The sequence below is a fragment of the Euprymna scolopes genome, chromosome 12, assembly GCF_053919585.1.
Source record: "Euprymna scolopes isolate OS-2025 chromosome 12, ASM5391958v1, whole genome shotgun sequence".
In the NCBI taxonomy this organism is placed as follows: Eukaryota; Metazoa; Mollusca; class Cephalopoda; order Sepiida; family Sepiolidae; genus Euprymna; species Euprymna scolopes.
In genome coordinates, this window is record NC_136493.1 from 79,292,745 (window position 1) to 79,316,763 (window position 24,019).

The following is a 24,019-nucleotide window of genomic DNA, read 5'->3' on the forward strand; positions in this document are numbered from 1 at the left end:
GATGTTGACGTCACGTCACGTGACATGACTAAGCGTTTTTGGATTATGTAATATTAACATTAAAATGACAGGTTTTTTTGGGGGCCCCCCTAGGAGAGAAATGATCAGTTCACCCCCTTTTAATGGTCCGTTTGGTGTGGAATTTCGATATTTGTCATGCGGGTGATCAAGGTTCAATATGATACATAATTTGTCAACTTTGGTTGTGTCTGTCAAAAGTTTGAGCTGACGTCACGTCACGTGACACGTATTGAATAACGTTAAAATGACAGGTTTTTTGGGGGGCCCCCCTAGGAGAAAAACGATCAGTTGACCCCTTTCTACTGGTCCGTTTGACGTGAAATTTCGATATTTGTCATCCGGGTGATCAAGGTGCAATATGATACCAAATTTGTCAACTCTGGTTCCGTCTTTCAAAAGTTTTAGCGTTACAAACAAACATACATACATACATACATACATACATACATACACACCGATTTTTGCCTTTTATATATATAGATTACTATATGTTTGGTCCAATATAATATAAAATAATAAATACAAAATTTGCATTAATCAAAATATATTCAGCGTATTTTATGACCAGGCGAATGCAGGGCGGCCTGCTAGTGTGTGTAAATATGTGTGTGCGTTTGTTCTTTGAGTTTGATGTATTGATGCCAATTAACAAGTATTAGAAGGGAAACCCGATACATCAACTCTAAATACCTGTGCAGACTATGAACTGGTCACTGACCTCTTCTTCCTCTCTACATACCTCTACTCTCTGTTCCCTATGCATTCCCATCATAAAAAACCTTGACACTTCAAAAGCATGTGGACCCGATCTTATCTCAGCTGTGCTATTAAAAAAGTGCTCAGCCGAAGTAGCTCCAGTTCTCTCCAAACTCTACAACAAATGCCTTAATGAATCTTGCTTTCCGGGCTGTTGGAAAACTGCTTCTGTTGTACCAGTATTCAAGAGTTCTGGTGAAAGGACAGACCCATCAAATTATTGCCCCATTAGCCTCCTCCCACTTTTTGCCAAAATATTTGAGACCATAATTAACCATGCTCTAGTCCATCATCTTACAGATGCTAAACTACTGACTGACAAACAATATGGATTTAGACAAGCCCGTTCCACAGCAGACATCCTAACTGTGATCTCTGAACGTATATACCATTCACTGGACAAAGCGGGGGAGGGCAGAGCGGTAGCTCTAGATATATCTAAGGCTTTTGACAGGGTATGGCATGAGGGTCTCCTCAGGAAAATCAGATCATACGGTATCACTGGTAGAATACTTAACATAATTAAATCCTTCTTGGACAAGAGAAAAATCCAGGTTGTCCTCGACGGTCATACATCTAAACAATATGATATAAATGCGGGAGTGCCCCAAGGTTCTATCCTTGGACCTCTATTGTTCCTGATATTCATAAATGACCTCCCCGACAAAATTGCCTCTGAGATGGGTATATATGCCGATGACACTACACTCTATGGCAGGCACGACAGGAAGACGAATGAACATATTTCTAAAGAAATGGCAGAATCACTAGAGGAAGACCTCCAATCTGTAGTGGAATGGGGACAAAAGTGGTTGGTTGCGTTCAATGCTGCCAAGACTAAACTAGTTTCATTCAATAATTACAAAAAACCCTCTCTACCACCCATAGCAATGGCCAACGACTCTTTATCTGAGAGTCCATCTTTCAAACTCCTTGGCCTAACGTTCACAGGAAACATGAGTTGGAACAATTACATTGAAGGCATTGCCAGGGCCGCTGCAAGAAAGGTAGGCTCTCTCTACCGTGCTAGAAAACTACTAACACCCGAAAGTATCCTGTACCTCTATAAGGCCACCATTCGCCCATGTATGGAGTATTGATGCCACATCTGGGCTGGTGCATATGCTACTAGTCTCTCGCTCCTTGACAAAGTTCAAAAGAGAGTCGCAAACCTGATAGGACCTGAACTGGCATCTAAGCTTCAGCCTCTGTCCCATCGACGAAATGTTGCATCCCTCTGCCTTTTCTACAAGTATTTTATTGGTGAATGCTCTGACGAACTGCAATCACTTGTGCCCCCACTACGTGAGCACCCTCGACAAACCCGACAGGCTGCTAAATCCCACCCCCACACTGTAGAGATCCCTAGATGTAAAAGATCTTTTTACTCCAATAGTTTCTTCCCCAGAACCGCTAGACTCTGGAATTCCATTCCATGTCCCTGCTTCCCCAACAGTAGCCCCCTACACCAAAGTGGCAATTTGCCTTGTTTGGGGTGAAAAATGTAATAATAATAATAAAAAAAAAGTTCTGTTGTTCCTTGTTTTCCTTCTAGTAAAAGCTAGTAAAAAAAAAAAAAAAAAAATTTTTTATATTAATTGTTTTTGTACCAGGTCTATTAAAATGATACTTCCTCTGTTAGCATGAAGACGTAGGATCTCTGCTACAATATCACCACCAAAACCTGTATGTAATTAATGTTTGTATAAATAAACGTTATACACACAAACACTTTTCTGTTAATTCGGTCTTTAAATCAATTTAAAATTATCTCCCCCTTGAAAGCAAAATTCTACCAATAATGTTTGATCTTCTATTAAACAACCTCAGGCAATGCAGATTATTTCTGACGTAGACCCATTTCACTCGCATATAACAATTAGTTTTTATTATTGCCGAAGGTGGAACTGGTATATTTATTATGTTGGTTCTTTAATGTTTTAGGCCTTGTAAATTATATGTTTTCAATTTTTTTATAAATAATCCATTTTTATTTAGAATTCAACTTAATTTAAAAACAGCAAGGCCGATAGGCATTAGTCACGTGCTCTCCTGTAATGAATGAATGTGTGAATGTAGGATTGACATGAAATTCTTAAAGATAAACTAAAATGACTGAAAAATGGGCTGAAATGACTTAAATAAATAAAAAGTAAATGACTTTAATGAACTTAAAGATGAATTGAATGACCTTAAGAATGACTTTAATGCTTAAAAAATAACTGGAATCCTCCAAAAACAACTTGAATGATCTGGAGAATGATTTGAATGGATTTGAGACTGACTGGTTGTAAAGTGGGTGATCATTTTACATTATTTTACATTAAATTAATACAGAAATTTTACATTTATTTTACATTAAATTAATACAGAAAAGTGATCCCCCCCCCCACTTTATATCACAAAGTTACAAACAAGTAAGAACAGATAGTACACTTTGATCTTGGCCAAAAGGCCAAGAAAAGTTTAAAAAGCTAAGAACAGCATCTATTAACAAGACCTTTGATCTTAACCAAAAAGACCAAGCACAAAAGTGTTACGGACAGACCGACTGTGACTTATAGAGTCGCTTGCACGCGACTAAAAATACTGATAATGCAGACAAATCTTTAATCACAACCCAATGTGTTATATTCCAAAAATCACGTAAATTGATCAAATATTTTTTTAATTTAATTTTTTTATTACAGAGCATGATTCAATGTTTTTTATTAGCAATGTTTTATAAACTATTAAGATCCAAATCAGTTTATGTAATGGATACAATTTATTCCTAAAGTCACTAAAAATCAGAAATTATTTTTTATGTAAAAAAGTACTTCATCATTTTACATGATTTTTGGAATATGACAGCTTTGTTCAGTGATGAACATATACATCATAAAGATTTTTTAAGTTTTAAATCATAAAATGTTATTTTAAAGTTGGTGATAGATATATATCTATTGTATTTTTGATAATATTTCATCCAATTTAAAGTTTGAATGAATTTGATTACAGTAGAATAGATTGATATCAATATTTGGTATAACATCTTTTTTATTAGCAATGCCACATGAAAAAATTGAAATTTCTTTAAATACTCAATGGTCTGCATAAAGAGCTTGATCTGAGAATCTTTTTAAATCCGACTAAAAATAAAGTTTTTGTGCCTCGCATGTTTGGATATTTTTCTCTTAGTGTGAAGATGTAGGATCTCTGCTACAATATCGCCACAGAAACATGTATGCACATGTGTAGTTAATGTTTGTATAACTATTATACATGCATACACAGCTTTCTGTTAATTATGTCTTTGTTAAACACAAGATTAAGTAATGAAATTTGCCATATTTCTTTTGATATTATTGTACATTAATACTTTGTTAAATTCCCCCGTCTCTCCTAAATTAAATTTGGTGCTTGTTAAGATAGTCAACAAATCAATTTTTTAAATATTTCATTTTAAGCTAAAACATACTTAATTGTCATGTCGAAAATAGTAATATATCCAAAAATTATGAAAATTCATTGAGTAGAACAAGTGCAATAGTGTTTTTAGTAAAATAGTCTTTTGCTAGACAACAAATATTGCAGCCATAACACAAGTCATTTAAAAAATTCATTTTGGGTTATGTCCCCTGCGTGTAAACTCTTACTGTCTACATTATAATCTCTAAGAAAAATGTAATTTTACCCAATTTTTCGTAAAAATTTCAACTATATAAATAATTTTCTACTTCATGAATTTTCATAATGTTTTGGATATATTACTATTTTCGGCATGACAATTAAGTATGTAATATTGTTTTGGCTTAAAACATGTAAAAATACCTGATCTGTCGACTCTATCTTAACCAGCACCTACGTTTCTAGGTAATAATATGTGAATATTCTGAAGAACTGGACAGAAAAACAAGACAATTTATTTTAAATTTTAATGCAAATGCAACTCGGGGTGAGATGGGGGGGGGAGAAAACCTACAGTTATAATTTTTAAGGTATAAAAAGAGTAAAGATTGATTTACTTGATAGTTGGGACACAAAAAACTTCAATATTTATGTTGGAGATAAGAAAAAAAAAAAAAGCAGCCAGTTCATTTTATACCCTGAAAAACATTAAAACTCTCCTGATAAACTTTTTAAATTTCATGAATTTTGTAATGATGTTTGAGTTTCATAAATACATCAAAGGTTTTTTTGCCGCAAAATATTTCAAGTATGGGATTTTTTCTTTTTAAACCTTTTGTTTTCTCCCAACAGAAACTTTTCATTCGATTTCCATTTTTCAAAAGACCCACACCCTCAGATACTGACTCGCTTGACTACATTGATGATCCAATTGTAAGTATTTTTATGAAAAAGCCTTTTTGACAAGTGTGTGTGTGTGTGTGTGTGTATATATATATATATATATATATATATATATATATATATATATATATATTCCAAAGCTTTCCAGCCATGAAAGGTTTAAGATTGGTTTTCTCCTGTGTGTGTGTTTTTTTTTTTTTTTTTTTTTTTTTTTTTTTTTTTTTTTTTTTTTTTTTTTTTTTTTTTACTCCCATCTGATAACCCGCATATTTGGGACCTTTTGTACATGAATTTGCTTTATTTTAACTGCTTCGAATTATTCATTTTAACCACATCAGATTGGAATATTACCAAACTTCATCATTGTGAATTGGGATTGATGAAAATTCTGAATATACATATAATATTAAAAAAAAAAAAACGAACAAACTTTACTTTGTTTCTTGTTCTCACTAAAAAGACTTCATTTCACTTTTGGAATTACTAATTTCAGTTTTTTATTTTTCATTTTTATAAACATTTTACAAATTTTTTATTTATTTTTTATTTTATGACCACTATTTATATAAATATTATATTTATATAAATTTTATATTTATAAAGCTATATTATGTGTATCTCTTTTGAAAAATATTGCTTTCATTTTATCTTTTGAACTCCATGAAACAAAACGACTAAACCAAACATCTATAAATATAAAAGCGAAAATGTATGTGTGTTCGCTTTTTCTGTATGTCTACAAAAGGCTTTTTTTAGAGAAGCGGTCGATCGCTTCACAACTTTTTAAAACTTTTTATATCACATATAAATCATAATATCTCACAGTTAACAACGAAGCTCGCCTGTCTATTTGATTTGTTCGATTTCGGGAAGATAAATATTCAACATTTGTCGCTCGCCGCATGTGGGTCAGTCTTTTTCTTATAACATCTTAGGAAAATAAAAATCCTGCAGTCAAACTTGACCTCATTAAGTCATTAAAACGAGCACCTGCCAAATCCAAGTAATTAAATGAATTCAAACATGTTTCCGTTAGCATGTCGCGGTGGGGCAATCGTTAAATGTCGCACGTTTTTTTTTCTTTTTTTCTCCACACTTTAATTTATAACTTTGCCTCAACGGTTCGTGTTCCATCCTCATACTTACCTACCAAAACATTTTTTTTTTTTTTTTTTTTTTTTTTAACCCATCCCACCCCGGAGTTTCCACACACACCTACAAACACCTGAGCAACGCCGGGTACCCCTCGCTAGTCACAAATAAATTCTTGAAGAACAACAAACAAAAACTTTACACAATGGTCCTGTCTGTGGGGCTCCAGAATACACTGACTGTCCTCCTGCAGAAAGTAAAGGTTCTTCAGTAGAACGACCTGTTGGCCATAAATGGCGACCCGCAATGCTATAGAACGAGATCCTGATGGCTGAGCACCTCATGACCCAGATCCAAGTGGCTGTTAATCTGCAACACTCCATTTTGACCTTTAATTTGGCTAGACCGGCGGTCTGAGAGACCCAACCTGGTCAATTGGCTAGTCATGACAATCCCTAATAATAGTAAACCTTTACAAAAAAACTAAAAATGCATCACGCACACACACACATCCAAAAAAAAAAAAAAACTCATGCTAATATTAGATGGCAAGAGCCAGTCATATAATGAAACCAGATGCTACCGACAACAAACCCTGTTATTATACCTTTGCCAAGGAAATTAGGAAAGTGTCACAAGCATCTACATCCACTGTTTGAGTATATCATTCTTGTATCCTCGAGATGCTTGGGTGAATGCAAAAAAAAAAAAATTAAAATAAACTAGTTTCCAATGTTTGTTTGTCTTTCTCGTACAAATAAAGTAAAACTGAATCGAAATAAAAGCGATTCACTGGCTTTCGTGGCCAGCATATCTTGAAGGTAATCAGCTTTGATCACTGGTGAATACCCTTCATATCAAACAATTACTGGGTAATTCCATCTCAAATCATCCAGACCATGACACCCTTACCCCTCAGATTTTTTTCAAACTTTCACCATATGTTGGTATCCTGAAAATTTGAGCTTTTAACTCTAAGCGGTTCCGGAAATATAGCAATTTTGGTATTTTACATATCGCGTCGAGGCGCAAATTCGCGAAATTATGAAATTACGTTTTGGGGTATAAATCAATTTCTAAGCTAGGTAGAACCTTGAAAATTTGCATAAACAATGTTTTCCACACAAGGAATCCAAAAATCACGTTTTAAAACCTCTGAAAATGGATTATTTCTGAGTTATTGAACTTTTAATCTGAAATTTGGGTATTGGTCTAAGGCGACCCTAAAAAACATGTGGCACTATTGAAAATTGAATGTTTTTTGTTCCTAGACATTCTTGATAATCTTAACTTAAATTCCTCCGAAAAAGGTGTTTGGTTCTTTTCTTGTTAGCTCACAATTGAACCTTAAAGATGGGCAATTTTACGGGCCTAACTTCCAGACAGCAGTGTACAAGGAGTCACTTGACTTCACCACAAACAGGAAATCCTGAATTTTATTTTGACTTCCTGTTCATTTAACAAGTGGTATTGCTGCTTTCTGGTGTTTCTTTAAGTTGGCTGAAACTATTTTGTTTGTTTTTTCTTTGTTTGATGCAAGTAGCAGGTCTTTAATAATCTTTAATTATATTCAAATTTGTCCCTGAAATTATTTGCAACAAAGAATTCAATGTGTTTCCATTCTGTATGAACAACTTTGCATCCTGAAACTACCAGAATTTTTCCGAACCATTAAAAAATAATGTATTTCATAATTTACAAATGAATCCGTTCTCTTTTACATTCTGGTCATATGTCATGATTATACATAAGCACCTTCATGAAGCTTTTCACCACATCTTCAGTATTTGCACATTTGTTTGTTCCCAACAGATTGTGAAATCTTGACTTCAGTTCTTTAATTGTAATGTCAACTGTAGAGCCAATATTCTTTACTTTTTCTTTGATCCAAAAACAGGATTTTCCTTGGAAAAAGACTCTCGTTGCCCTGTCTACATGGGGTGGGAACCCAACTCCTATCCTTCACTAACACTACCAAGTAAATTCTTTCTTTCAGTTCGTCTCCAATAAGTTAAGTTCTCTCTTGTTCTTGAAGTAGTAAGTCTTCCATATCTAATGTTGACATTGAAAGAGTGCATGGGACTTCAATAGGGCTAATTCAAGCCAATGTGTTGTGCAGTAGAAGTCTGAGATGGGGAACTTAACATTCCTCTCTCCAGTATTTACATTTGCCCCATCTGCACAAAATCTAACAATTCTCGATGAAACGTTTCATCATCAGTGCACTAACACCACTTTTGAAAGAGCAGATTTAATAACAGAAATAATGCCTTCAGCACGGCCATGTTCAATTGCAATAATTTCGAGTTTATTTCCTGCTATAATTTTCAACACTTTTCTTACATAACATGCTTTATTTTCTGTCAGACCTCTCCCATCACTTAAACATTTATTAGATATTACAAAATTAATTTTTTTTTTCTCAGGGTTGAAATTGTTTTTCTACTCACCCCACCATAAATTAAAATTATTTTAAAATGAAAAAACTAATACATGCATTGTTTTTACCTCATGTGAAGAACATAAATTGAAGAAAGATTTTTTTTTTAATTCTTATCCTACAGCCACTGAATTTTTTTATGAAGGTTGGGGAGTTTATTTAAAAAAAAATAAATAAATGTTTTTTCAAGAAAAATCCTATTCACATTTTTTTGGCATTTTTGTTGAACGTTTCGTAAAAAATGAATTTAGTTTAAAAAGTATCTAATACTTTTTAAAATTGAAAATATTTCGATCAATAATACCCTAGAAGTTAAAAAGCAGTTTAAATGATTTTATATGCAATAAAATTATGTATATTTATTTTTTTCTTTCTTTTAATTAAATAAATGGTAATTTAAAAAAGTAATTAATGTTTATTTAATATTTACCAATTTAGGCATTCTTAATACAAAACTCTTTGTGCTATTTTTAGAAACCCTAACTTAATTATTACTGTATCAGTTTGTGAAACTTTGACTTTTTTGAAACATTGAAGAACAATTTTTCTTTTCATTGACAGCTTCAAAAATTTAATAAACGAGCAAAGTCAATTTATTTAAAGAAACAAAGGTTTAATAGTATAGAAAATAGATATAACAATACACTTTTTTAATGAAGCCTGTTTAAAAAGCAACTTAAAAAAATATAACAAATTTTTATAAAAATCTGAAGAAAAAACTTCAAAAGAAGTGAAATGGATTACTTGATTCGCAATACTTTCATTTTAGAGATATTTCTTGGAAGCTTTCTAAGAAAAAGTTTATTGTTCTAAGAAAAGGTATTTTGTTCTATTAAACCTTTTATTGTTTAAATAATTTCACTTTGCTTGTTTTATTTAAAAAATCACGGTTAAAATGCCTTTTTCACTTAGTATTTGGAAAATTACTGAGAAAAAACAGTCACTGAAAAGATAAGTGTATTTAAAATTTTTACAGTGAAATTTAATGGATGTACCAGAAAGTTCATTTCTCTGACTATAGTTGATCGAAGAATGCAAATGAAAACTGTTCTTCAATTATTTACAAATCATATTGAAATGCATCAAGATATGAGTTCTTATTCCTTTGAAAAATAATACTAATCATGATGTCTAGTTATACTTTTTATTAGAACATTTTTATAAGAACCCAGGACTGGTATTTTTGTGAAGAAGAATAGAGAGATAAAGCGAGAGCAATAGTAGTATTGGCTTGGTCCAAGAAATAAAACTACTTAATATGAGCTGGTTGTTTTAAAAATGTGACGGAACTAAGTGCTTTCTAATTCTTCGATATTGTGCCTCCTATTCTGGACACCACAGTCGTCAAAAGAAGCCCAAATGAAAGATTTAAAGTTGTCCTGAGTACAAGGAAATATTTTGTTTTCTATTTGAAATATTGGAGTAATGTTCTTGCCTCAGACTTGGCAGATAACTGGCACAAACTACTGAATAGTTCCAACAACAGACAAGACGTGGTTTGTCCCCTGAACGTTTTCATCTTCCTTCTCAAAAGGCATTACATTGACAAGTCTTATGATTATGCCTGGAAAATGAAAATTAAATTATATCTCATCTGTTTTTTTCCAAGTCAAAAATACAATGACAGAAATAGCAGGACAATGCAGCTTTGGTGAACTGTTTGACTCCCCATGCCATGAGCTCCATTACACCCGGTCCACTGGCTTGAGAAATATGGACAAATTTGATGATGAAATCCGAACAACCTACCTGTGGCGTGCTGGTTTACGTAAGCAGGAAAATGTAACAACTATCTGTCTCCATCATGAACAGGTATTTGGTAATGCATTTGAACGCCATACAATCAAGTGCTGTGGTGTCTTGAAAACACACAAACGTAAAGTTTAGGGAAGAAAACGAATCACTCTTGAGATGGTGCAATATTTAGAAGCCAAAGACTACACAGTTACACCAGGGTTCATGCTTTGCCAACAATGTGACAAATCCTACCAATATCTCATCAATGAAAGTTCCTCTGACACAAGCTCCTCAGGTGATGTAGTTCATTTTCAAAATGATTTTTAATGAAGATGCTCCAGCTGATGAACCATTTGAAATGTACAAAACACCAAGAACACTGGTCTAGAAATGGTTGGTGTCTCTCCAGTGAAGCTTCATAGTGTGGCCCAACATAGTCATGTGAGCACTGCCAAATAGAAACTCAAGAAAGTGATGAACACATACAAATCCACCCTGGCAGAAGCCTACAATGTTGAAGGGAATATGCTCGATACATCTGATTCTGATTTTGAGAAGGCTGCAGAGTTGGATCGACTGCATGATTTAATGCGAGAAAAACTGAAAACAGCTACGTACCCTCAGAAGATCCAAATATTGACTCTGGTACTGGACAAGTGGTCACGTGAATTTGCTGCTCAACAATTTGGAGTGAGTACCTACCTGATTCGGACGGCCCAGGATCTGAAAAAGGTCGGTGGCATTATAGCAACACCAGATCCAAAGAAAGGAAAATCTTTCCTCAGGAAACTCTTGACCTGGTACTGAGTTTTTATGAAGATGACGAATACAGTCGTCAGATGCCAGGTAAAAAGGATTATGTAAGTGTCAGACGGAATGTGCACAAACAAAAGCGTCTGGTTCTTTGTAACCTGTCAGAAATGTTTGCTGCATTCAAAGAAAAATATCCAAATTTGAAAATTGGCTTCTCCAAGTTCTGCTCTCTTAGGCCAAAGTGGTGGGTGTGTCCTCACTGGTTCATCAGGGACCCATTCAGTTTGTGTTTGCAGGACCCATCAAAATGCAGTGTTGCTTGTTGATGCAATTGACTGGAAATGCACATACAAATACTTGATTGAGAAATTAGTTTGTTACACAGATAACAGGGTCTGTATGATGCATCGTTGCGAATCATGTCATGAGAGTGCAGCTCTGGAACAGTTCCTGGACGATGAACTGTCACACCTGGATATGGAATCCGAATCCCACTACTGCCAATGGCAGACAACTGATCGAGCTGCCCTGTTAACACTTACAACAACATATGGGGATTACAAGGAGCTTCTTGTGGAGAAGATTAATGAAATGACTCGACACTCATACCTCACCAAAGCCCAAGCACATTATGTGAAGGCAAAAAAAAGAAAATTTGGGAAAAACTGAGGTCATGGTATTGGGAGATTTCGCTGAAAACTATCAGTTTCTCATTCAGGATGAGATACAAAGTTTTCACTGGAGCAAAAAGTCTTTGTTCACAAAATACAGAGCATGGTGACAGATTTCATTAAACAACATCTCACTGGTATCAACAAAATCTATGTTTCAGATGGTTGTGGTGGCCAATATAAGAACTTTAAAAACTTTATTAATCTGTGCTTCCACAAAGATGATTACCGTGTCGATGCTGAGTGGATATTTTTTGCAACCAGCCATGGGAAATCCCCTTGTGATGGTATTGGTGGTGCCGTTAAATGGCATGCAGCAAAGCAAAGCTTGCAGAGACCCTTGAACAACCAGATTCTAACTTACAAAGCAATACTGGAAGTGTGCCAAACCGAAATGAAGTCCATTGTGTTCTTTTGAATCGACAAGGAAGACATGGTTGAAGTGAGGGATAGAATGGAGAAGAGGTTTATGGATGCGAAAACAGTACCTGGGACGAGAAGTAGTCATCATTTTGTTCCACAATCAGGATGCAAGATTGGACACAAACTTTGTAGCGAGGACAATTCATTTGTTGACATTCACAACTTTAAAATCCCCACTCATGTTGACATTGGGGATGTTGCTCCTTTGACGTACATAACATGTGTGTACAACTCGTTCTGGTGGGTCGGATTGGTGCAGAAAGTAAACCTCAATGAAGGTGATGTTGATGTTCAGTTCATGCACCCCCATGTTCCACGTAAAACTTTCAACTGGCCTCGCAGTGCTGACCTGTGTCCTGTTCCTTTCAAAAACATCATTTGTAGCATCCACGTATCTAAAACAAACTCAAGCGGAAGGAGCTTTACTATTTCTGACGAGGATTACGATAAAACCGTGACAGCATATGTTGCCTTACATGCATAAGATGTTGTGTTGTTGATAGTTTTTGACTTTAATGAACTATCGTTCCAAAAAATCCAAACCATGTACCCACCCATCATAGGTAACATTTCTGTACTCACCACATTGATTACCAGAAACACTCCCCTCCTGCTCTCCACGCTATCCCCCCTCCCCTCTTCCTGCCGCTCTTGGCTCCACTTTCTCAGTGTCCATTCGGCCATCGCCCTAGACGCTGTCTCCGTGTCGGTTTGAGCAATATTTAATGCCAACCATGCGGGGATCAGCTACAAGGAGAGAAAGCGGAAGCGGAGAAGAGTCCGAAGCCCGTGGATCCCCAGTCGAAGGAGCAGGAATCCACCAGTTCACTAGTTGGAGAAGAGGCGACTGCGAGTGGAGAGAGGTACCACAGCCCATGGCAACTGGAGCTCCTCGGTCCCCTACATCAATAGAAACACCATCCACTGCATTTTGTGCTTGTTATTTTTTATCGTATCTAACTATTTTTAAACCTGCTAATAACTTTGGTAACGTTTTCCTAACGTAAAATTTTTGTATTTTGATGTGTATGACAGTCGTCTTTTTTACCAATAAACTCTCTATTCAATATTTTCATATACATATCGCCATTACAGCTTGCTTACGTCAAGGTCATGTGACATGGCTCAGCGTTTATTAAATTACGTATAAATAGGCTTACGGGAAGGCTGGGGTTAGCAGCTCAATCCCCCATGAGAGGGAGAGCAGGGAGGACAGAGACAGTTTTGGCTCAGCAGACACTGCGCTGCTCCGCAATTAAGGGGAGGGGGGAGAACTAGACCATTCTACCAGAGAGAGGTAGAGACGAAGGAATTTAGTAACAACGGAAGAGAGAAAGTGGGTGATTAGTACAGTCTCAATCCCCGTGAGGAGGAGAGCAGAGAAAGACAGACAAAAGTTGGGCTAGGCAGGTCTGAGTGCTGCTTCGCAATTAAATGTTGAGACTAGACCATCCCTCAGTGAGGGAGAAACGAAGAAAAAAACATTTAACAACAATCAAAAAATGAAAATGTTAAACAAAGGTGAAAAAGTGCCTTGAACCTAGCCAAAAGGCCCTGTGGCAGATCCCTTCCAAGACAATATGACTAGCGAAAGTTTCGTAACTGAAGAACAGTACTACACTTTGATCTTAACCAAAAGACTAAGTTAAAAAAAAAAAAAAGACGCGTGTTATATATTTTTCGTATATTAACTAATTCTATTTAGAAGGAAGAAAGTGGCAGGCATAATATGAGTTAGGGGGAGGGGGGGGGCGAAAGATAAAACCCGCTTTATTTCTAAGAACAGATACTACACTTTGATCTTAGCCAAAAGCCCAAGTAAAAAAAAAACATGTGTATTGGATAAAATTGGTGTATATGTACGAGCAAAATACCCAGCATCGCCCTGAATTGTATGACATAGCACTAGCACGACATATATACTAGCTGATTACCCGGCATGGCCTGGGATTGGATAAAATTCATGGAATTTTTCCTAGCAGAACACTCGGTGACGCCTGGGATTGGAAAAAATTGGTTGATATCTGTACTAGCCAAATGCCCAGCGTCGCCCGGGATAGATTACATAGGTGGATATCTGTACTAGCAAAATACCCGGCATAGCCCAGGATTGGATAAAGTAAGTGTATATGCACTAGCAGAACAGCCGGCGTTGCCCGGGATTGTATGACATAGGTGGATGTGTACTAGCAGAATACCAAGCGTCGCCTGGGATTGTATGACATAGATGAAGTATAGGTCCGATTCGACAATTTTTAAGGTGCTTGTGCAGTATAGGTCCAATTTGAAAAATTTTGAAGGTGCTTGTGCAGTATAGGTCCGATGTGAAAATTTTTAAGGTGCTTGTGCATTATAGGTCCGATTTGATAATTTTGGAGATGCTTGTGCAGTATATGTCCGATTTGAAATATTTAGGTGCTTGCGCAGTATATATGTTATAATATGCCAGTGATCTCCCTTGGATGTAGCTTCATTATCAGATTCCATTAGATTACAAAGACCTCCCTTGGGTGTAGCTTCATTGTCGAATTCCATTAGATTAATATACAATCATTGTTATAATATGCAAGTGACCTCCTTTGGATGTAGCCTCATTGCCGAATACCATTAGATTAATAAGCAATCAATGTAATATTATACCAGTGAACGCTCTTGGATATGGCTTCATAGCTAGATATTTGTACTAGCATAATATCCAGTGTTGCCGGGGATTGTATAAGAAAGGTGGATATATGTACTAGCAAAATACCCGACGTTGCCTGGGATTGGATGTAATAGATGGGATGTTTCCTAGGAGAATACCTGGGATTGATCAGATAGGTGGATATTTGTGCTAACAGAATACCCCATATAGGAAGATGATGCGATTATGTCGTAAAATCATGAAAAATTATTGTCCAAATTAGTAACATATCCAAGAATTATGAAAAATGATGAAATGCGAGTTATTTGTTGGTGTGTTTATAATGAAATTACACGCCGGACAATGTCACAAAGTAATTATTTTAGCAAAAGGAAAGGATATTATGTGGTTAAATTATAAAAAACGATTGTCGAAATTAGTAACATATTCAAGAATTATGAAAAGTGATTAAATGTAAGTTATTGGATTGTTGTGTTTATAATGAAATGAACAGCCCAGATATAGTCTTAAAGTTAATATTTCATTAAGAGGGGGTCGATTATGTGGCTTACATCATTAAAAATGATTGTAGAAATTAGTAACATATCCAAGAAAAGTGAAAAAGGATGAAATATTAGTTATGTGATTGGTGTGTTTGTAATTAAATTACCAGCACAGACAATGTCTCAAATGTATTATTTTAGTAAGAGGAAGGGGATTATGTGGGTTAACTCATGAAACATGATTGTCGAAATTAGTAACATATCCAAGAATTATGAAAAATAATAAAATGTGAGTTATTTGTTGGTGTTTATCATGAGATAACCAATGTCTCAAAGTTATTATTTTAGCAAGAGGGGAGGGGATTATGTGGGTTAACTCATGAAACATGATTGTCGAAATTAGTAACATATCCAAGAATTATGAAAAATAATAAAATGTGAGTTATTTGATTGGTGTTTATCATGAGATAACCAATGTCTCAAAGTTATTATTTTAGCAAGAGGGGAGGGGATTATGTGGGTTAACTCATGAAACATGATTGTCGAAATTAGTAACATATCCAAGAATTATGAAAAATAATAAAATGTGAGTTATTTGATTGGTGTTTATCATGAGATAACCAATGTCTCAAAGTTATTATTTTAGCAAGAGGGGAGGGGATTATGTGGGTTAACTCATGAAACATGATTGTCGAAATTAGTAACATATCCGAAAATTATGAAAAATGATGAAATGTTAGTTTTTTGATTGGTGTGTTTATAATGAAATAAACAGACCAGATATTGTCTCAAAGTTAGTATTTTAGTAAGAGGAGGTCGATTATGTGGGTTAAATCATAAACAATGATTGTCGAAATTAGTAACATATCCAAGAATTATGAAAAATGATTGAGTTATTTGATTGGTGTGTTCGTAATGAAATAGGCTAGAAGATGTATCAAAGTTGTTATTTTTTGTAAGAGGAAAGGGATCGTGTCGGTTAAAGAGGGGAGCGATTATTTAGGTTACTTCATTAAAAATAATTGTCGAAATTAGTAACATATCGAAGAATTATGAAAAATGGTCAAATGTGAGTAACTTGATAGGTGTGTTTGTAATGAAAAAAACAGCCATACAATGTCTGAAAGTTATTATTTTAGTGATAGGAGGTGGCGAAATGTGGATTAACTCATGAAAAATTGTCGAAATTAGTAACATATCCAAGAATTATGAAAAATGAAGTTTTAGTTATTTGATTGGTGTGTTTATAATAAAATAAACAACCCAGTCAATGTAGCAAATTTATGGTTTTAGTAAGAATTGTGCGTTTAGATGTGCGCACTCATTAAATTTGATTGTCGAAATTCATAACATATCCAAGAATTATAAAATGATGAAATGTAAGGTATTTTATTGATGTGTTTTTAATAAAATAAACAGCCCAGATGTCTCAAAGGTATTATTTTAGTAAGAGGTGAGGGATTATGTGATTGAACTCAGAAAAAATGATGTTTGAAATTAGCAAGATATCCAAAAATAATGAAAAATGGTGAAATGTGAGTTATTTGATTGGTGTATTCGTAATGATGTAGACAGACCAGACAATGTATGGAAGTTATTAATTTAGTAAGAGGTCACGATTATTTTCGTTACTTCATTAAAAATAAGTGTCGAAATTAGTAACATATCCAAGAATTATGAAGAATGATATAATGTGAGTTACTTCTTTGGTGTGTTTGTAATGAAATAACCAGCCATACCATGTCTAAAAGTTATTATTTTAGTGATAGAAGGGGGCGATAATGTGGATTTACTCATGAAAAGTGATAGTCGAAATTTGTAACATACCATAGCCTATGTATCAAAGTTTTTATTTTAGTAAGAGTGGCGGCGATAATGTAAGTTAAATTATGTGACATGGTTGTTGAAATTAGTAACATATCCAAAAATTATAAAAAAAATGATGAAATGTGAGTTATTTGGAGGATGTGTTTGTAATGAAAAACCAGCCAAAAAAATGTCTCAAAGTTATTATTTTAGACAGGTGAGCGATAATGTGGGTTAAATTGTTGAAATTTGTAACCATCCAAGAATTATGGGATTTAACGAGATATGTCCACATATATACTTACAGATTATCCAGATACATGCAAATGTATACAAGCAGAATACACGGTCACCTGGGATGTAATGAGATAGATGCAAATATATACTAGCAGAATACTTGGCGTTGCCTTGAATTGAATTAGATTGATTGAAATATATACTAACAGAATACCTTGCGTCATCCAGGATTTAATGAGATTGATTGATATATATATACTAGCAAAACACCCAGCGTTGCCTGGGATTGAATGAAATAGGCGAGAATATATATATTAGTAAAATACCTGGCATCATTTGGGATTTGATGAGATAAATGTGTTGTATATATACCGTCCTTTCATATACATGCTATAAATGACCTACCCTAGGTAATATACAATTATTTCATATGTGTAATACCCGTCTTATGTAGGTAAAATATTCTTTTGTTCGAAATAACAAATGATACATAAACATACAAAATTCCTCTCTCATAAGAATAACAAATATATTACAAAACTAAATTCAATTTTCTCATTGTTTATACGGCCCCGAGCAACGCCGGGTAGCCCCGCTAGTCTATATATATATATATATATATAAAAGCGAAAATGTATGTATGTATGTACGTTTTTCCTCGATGTTCACAAAAGGCTTCTTTCAGAGAAGCGCTCGCTCGCTTCACAACTTAAAACTTTTTATATCATCTATAAATTGTAATATCTCACACTTAACCACGGAGCTCACCTGTCTATTTAATTTTATTGACTTTCAAACGTTAATTATTCCACATTTCCCGCATCGGCACGCGTTACATTCGGTTTTCGGTATAAACAAAAAGCGAAACTCTACTCTAATCACTAGCTGAAAGCCAGTGGTCTCTAGAGAGCTAAGTAACGTTTGGTCAATGTCGACTTCGTCATATCAGACGGTAGCTTTCATTTCAAGACGAGACGCTCCCCCTAATAAACAGGGAGGGGTTTTTTAAAAACAAACAAACCAATTTATTGACCTCATTAAAAACTGTCCCGCACAAAATGCTAACTGCTGATCGCTGTCACGTCAATCAAAAACGTGCGCCTGTTTTTTTTTTTTTTCCACACTTTACTATTTTCCAACTGTGCGTCAAGGCTTCGTTTATTTTTTTCATGGGCACCTGTTTTTTTTTTTTTTCACATTTCGGGTTTTTTTTCACACACACCTACAAACACCCGGGCAACGCCGGGTACCTCTCGCTAGTATAATATAAAAAGCAAAAATCTGTTTAAATATACGTATGTGTATGTATTTATGTATGTATGTTTCTATGTCTGCCTAAAACTTTCGACAGAGGCAACAGATTTTCACACAGTGGATATCATTTTGAAGCATGGCCCTTTGGACAACAAATATCAATAAGTTGGCCAAAATCATTAATTACTTCACCCTTAACTGGGCACTTTTCTACAGGGAGGGGTCGCTTTTTTTGACGATATTTAAAAAAATCATTCTCTCTTTTCAATTGTCTAGTCTTAATTTAAACCCGTGTCACTTCCAATTTGGCGATGGTCGCAATAGCAAACCAGTCACTTTTATTTATTTATTTTTTTTCCTCCTTTGCAGTACGGGTTTGAGCCTGCTTACTACTCTTTTTTGCTCAACCAACACCTTTTCACACACCTCCACTTTCTTTTCCACTTTTGCGTCACAGGTTTGAGTGTCTGCCTACTACAACTTTTTTTGCTTAACACGCCTACAAACACCAGAGCAACGCCAGGCATGTCTCCATATAAGACTCCCCATAGACGCATCATACACAACAGAATTACAGGCCATCGAAATGGCGTTTGAACAAACAATAATGGGAAAAAGTTTATTATATACACTGATTCTTTGTCATTCATCTTAGCTCTAAGAGGATAACTCGAATACTCCCACATAATGGACATAATGAATGAATACAATAAAATGAATGAAAAAGGAAAAGAGTTTGTCCTGAATAACAAGTCATGTTGGTATACCAGGCAATGAAAAAGTTGATAAACTAGCCATATGCAGAAATATAACAAACAAAATTCCACACACAAGATTTCAGTAGAAAAATAAAGTAATACAAGAGAAGTGACAAGCAGAAAAAGATACATGCACCCAAAATGAAGTACACGAACACCAACCTACAATTAAAAAGGAACACAAAACTAATACTTAACATAATTAAATCCTTCTTAAATAAGAGAAAAATCCAGGTTGTCCTTGATGGTCGTACATCTAAACAATATGATATAAATGCGGGGGTGTCTCAGGGGTCTATCCTTGGACCTCTATTATTCCTATATTCATAAATGACCTCCCTGACAAAATTGTCTGTGAGATGGGTATATATGCTGATGACACCACACTATAACAGACTACAGGAAAACAAATGAACACATATCTAAAGAAATGGCAGAAACACTATACGGTGACCTGATCTGTAGTGGAATAGGGAAAAAAATAGATGGTCATATTCAATGCTGCCAAGACTAAACTTGTTTCTTTCAATAATTACAAGAAGGCTTCTCTACCACAAATAGCAATGGCCAAAGACTCCTTACAGGAAACCTGAGTTGACAACATTGAGAGCATTGCCAGAACCGCTGCGAAAAAGGTAGGTTCTCTCTACTGTGCTAGAAAACTAACGCCCGACAGTATCCTGTACCTCTATAAGGCCATCATTCGCCCATGTATGGAGTATTGTCATATTTTGGCTAGTGCATCTGCTACTAGTCTCTCACTCCTAGACAAGGTTCAAAAGAGTCGCCAACCTGATAGGTCCTGAACTGTCATCCCAGCTTCAGCCTCTGTCCCATCGATGAAATGTAGTATCCCTCTGCCTGTTCTACAAGTGCTTTAATGGTGAATGTTCCGACGAACTGCAAGCACTTGTACCCCCTTGACTTGACGTAAATACACCCGACAAGCAGCAAAATCCCACCCCTTCACAGTAGAGATCCCTAGATGTAAGAGAGCCTTCTACTCCAGTAGTTTCTTCCCCAGAACCGCGAGACATTGGAATTCCCTTCCAGGTTCCTGCTTCCCCAAGTCTACTGATATGCAGAAGTTCAAGTGTAATGTGAACCGACATCTTACCGCCCAACTCCCCACATAGTACCTCTGTAGCCTGTGTCCCTAATAGTAGCCCCCTACATCAAAGTGGCAATGTGCCTTGTTTAGGGTGAAAATGTAATTTAAAAAAAACCCCAAAAAACAAAAATGATAAAAGGACAAAAAGAAAACATTGTTCTGAATAGAATTGGACACACTAAACTAACGCGCTCACACTTGATTGAAGCTACAGAAAATCCAAAATGCATATTTTGTGACCAGCAAATGATGATAAAGCATTTACTAACAGAAGGCCGAAAATACAGATATCGGAAACAAATATTACACAGCAAATGGAATAGAGGAATTATTTCACACTAGCTTAGGTGCCCGGCTGTGTCAAAGTGTATGTAAGGGGGTTAGTCGAGCAACTAAAGCCCTTAAAATAGAACCACACAAAATAGCATTAAGTATCCATGTGAACGCAAAAAAAAATATTAGGAGTAATGTTAGGCTCAAACCCGTAACGTGCAAGAGGAAAAGGAGTTGAAAATAAAAAGCAAATGGTCTTATCAATGTGCTCACCGTGATTGTGACGTCACAAGCGTTCGAAATAATCTGTTTTATGTGACGTCGTTCATGCAAGGCTTGAATGATTTTGCAAAAATGTTGACGAAAAACTGACTTTTCTTTGTATAAAACAACCTAGTTGATGATGAAAGAAGTAATGTTTTTGGATATTATCGGGCCGAGAGACTGAGCTTTCAAACAACACCAAATTTTGTCATTGTTGGTCACGTGTCGAAAGTTTTAGCGAGACATACATACATACATACAAACATACATACATTCTAACAGATGTTTGAGATTTATGTAATAGAAGGTGGCACCACACCAGATTATCAAGTATTTAAAAAAAAGTACAATTTTTTAAATTACTTTAAACAATACTGATAAAACCTTGAAAGCAACCAAAAGTTCAAAGACCCATAACTTTGAAAATTTGTACAAAACAAACTACTCAATTCAATCAATGATTTGGCATTAAATGACCAGATGAGTGAATGACATATTTAGGAGAAAAAAATCTGAATTGTAGATGAAATTTAAAAAATATCTCTCCCCATCTGAGGGGGGTGTAAGTATCACATTGATGAAGGAAAAATCATTCTCAACTAGCATTAAAGGTGTTTACATTCAAAAATTTAAAAAGAAAAAAAAAGGAGGTTGGGTTATAGTCAGCTAACATATTTCCTAACTTCTGGCATAGCTGCTACCCGGAACCGTTGACAAGGCAACCCTTCGCTTTTTTCTCTTATGCCTATATCTACCCCGTGCATGTACTGTTTTTTATTATGTTCTTCCGATCATTCTTTTTTTATTTAATAATTGTTAAAAAGTTTTTTTATGGTCTTATTTTAATTAAAAATTATTAAAAGTAGTTTTATTTATTTTGAAAACTTTTTAAAATCTTAAAACTATTTTGGGAATATTATATATTGGATAAGTTTTTTTTATGATGTTTGAAATTTTGTTATTTTGATTTCAATAATTTCACTTTTATACTTTTATAAACATACTTTTTTTTTTTTTTAATTAAAATAAAATAATTTAAAATTTATATTATATTTCTTAGATTTTATTTCAATAAACTGCTTTACAATAGAAATACTGAAAAACAATAAAAGTGAACGGACTGATTTACTTTATCACCGCTTCCGGAAGTTAGGAAGTATATTAGTTGACCAAGAAAGGTGATATATTCCAGCACTAGCAAAACTTGGCTGATTAATAGAGCTTCAAGCAGCAGACTCAGGAATATATATATATACACACACACAGCATAGCTTTATATAGGTTGAAAGAAAGTTATGCATATGATGAGATTATTATTAGTAATAGTACTGCTACTACACTTGCGAGCGCAAAAAAAAAAAAAAAAAATAGTGGTAAGCAGGCTGAAACACTGTCTTACTAATGTGCTTACTGTGGTTGTGACATCACGGGTGATCAAAATAACGCCTTCTATGCGATGTCGTGGAAGTGAAGGTTGAATTACAGAAAATGTCAGCGAAAAAAATCGACTCTCTCTGTACAAAAGTGCCCAGTTGAGTGAAGGAATTAATGTTTTTGGTCAATTTTTCAATATTTGTCATCTGAAGGGTCGAGGTTCAAAACGATACTGATCTCGTGAAATTCTGTCAAAAATTTTATGCAGGCATACAAACATACGTATATTTAAACAGATTTTTGCCCTTTATATTATAGAAGACTAGTGGGGGTACCCAGCATTGCCCGGGTGTTTGTAGGTGTGTGTGTGTGTGTGTGTTGAGCACCCAAAAAAAGTGTTAGTAGGCAGACCGGTTTTAACCCGTGACGCGAAGGTGGAAAAGAAAGTGAAAGAAAATGTGAACTTTTACCGCTATGAAACCATAGGAAGTGGAAAGCGTTCAAATTTAGCGATGTCAGTCAAAATGTGAACTTGCTAAGTGAATGCAGAAATAAACGTTGGCTAAAGGCCAGTTCAGCTTTCGCAATTTCATTAATTTGTTTCACCGCGATGTTGGGGAAAACCAGCTTCCCCCAAGAAGGGGTAGCTCTCCAAATGAATAGTAAATGTTTGATATGAAGGGTTTTCCTCACATTGATCAAAGCTAATTGGTTTTCTGGAGTTCTTGGCTGAGAAGGCCGGCGAATGATATTCGCTTTTGATTAGTTTCGCTTTTATACGAAAAACACAAACGTGCAAGAGGATGGAATAGCGTGAATTTTATAAACGTCAATCAAAATAAATCTAGAGACGACTGTTGTTACGAGGTGAATTTGGTATTATAAAACGTGTCTTGTTATATGTTCGGTCTGATATTTTCTTATAACATATTTATTAAAACATATTAATCGTATCTATATTTGCTTAGCAAGGAGGATATGATATTGATGTGTAAACTGAGTGATGTTGTATCAGTTATCACATGGGTATATTTTACAGTTCATATATAAGAAGAATAATATATGCTTTATACCTTTTTCTTGAGTTCTTGTATCTTCACTTGCTGAGTTCTGTGACGCAACCATGAAACGACCAGCACCATCCAATTGAGACATCTGGTCTTTCTTTTGTGAAACCACAAGACAACACTTTATATTTTTATAATATAAATTTATTTCAGTTGTCTACAATGGTTTCAGAGTCTGCATTTCTTCTACATGTTTCTTCTTCTCCCAGCCCGCTCCCTAGCCATCAAGTACGTCTATTCACCTGTGTGACTAGACTCCAACTCTCTCGTCTGTTCGCTCTGGCGATCTGTCGACTCTAAACTTCCCGACCTCTGATCTCAGTTCCGTTACATCACTAATTAAGACACGTCGCCTTAACGTGACTTTTCAGTCACGTACACCTGTTCAAAGTTATTTTGTTTATATTTAACCCAGATAAATTATATAAACATCTCCGCTAAAATCTATTGCTAAACTTAATTCTATAAACAATAAATAACTCCCAATATAAACTATTTTAATATCATTGGATAGATAGATAGATAGATCGATAACTATTTTTAACAATATTAATTAGTCAAGA

The 24,019-nt window shown here is 35.0% G+C and overlaps 1 protein-coding gene and 1 pseudogene across 1 annotated transcript in view; one reads left to right on the forward strand and one right to left on the reverse strand.

Moving 5' to 3' along the window:
• The window catches only part of LOC145291359 (cell division cycle-associated protein 7-like), a 77,888-nt gene that overhangs the window by 41,355 nt on the left and 12,514 nt on the right, over positions 1–24,019 (forward strand). The window contains exon 5 of the mRNA XM_080137132.1: positions 5,020–5,100. Within this exon, the coding sequence (XP_079993258.1) occupies positions 5,020–5,100 (81 nt within the window). The remainder of the gene's footprint in view (positions 1–5,019; positions 5,101–24,019) is intronic.
• Positions 3,113–3,244, reverse strand: LOC145291752 (U2 spliceosomal RNA; annotated as a pseudogene).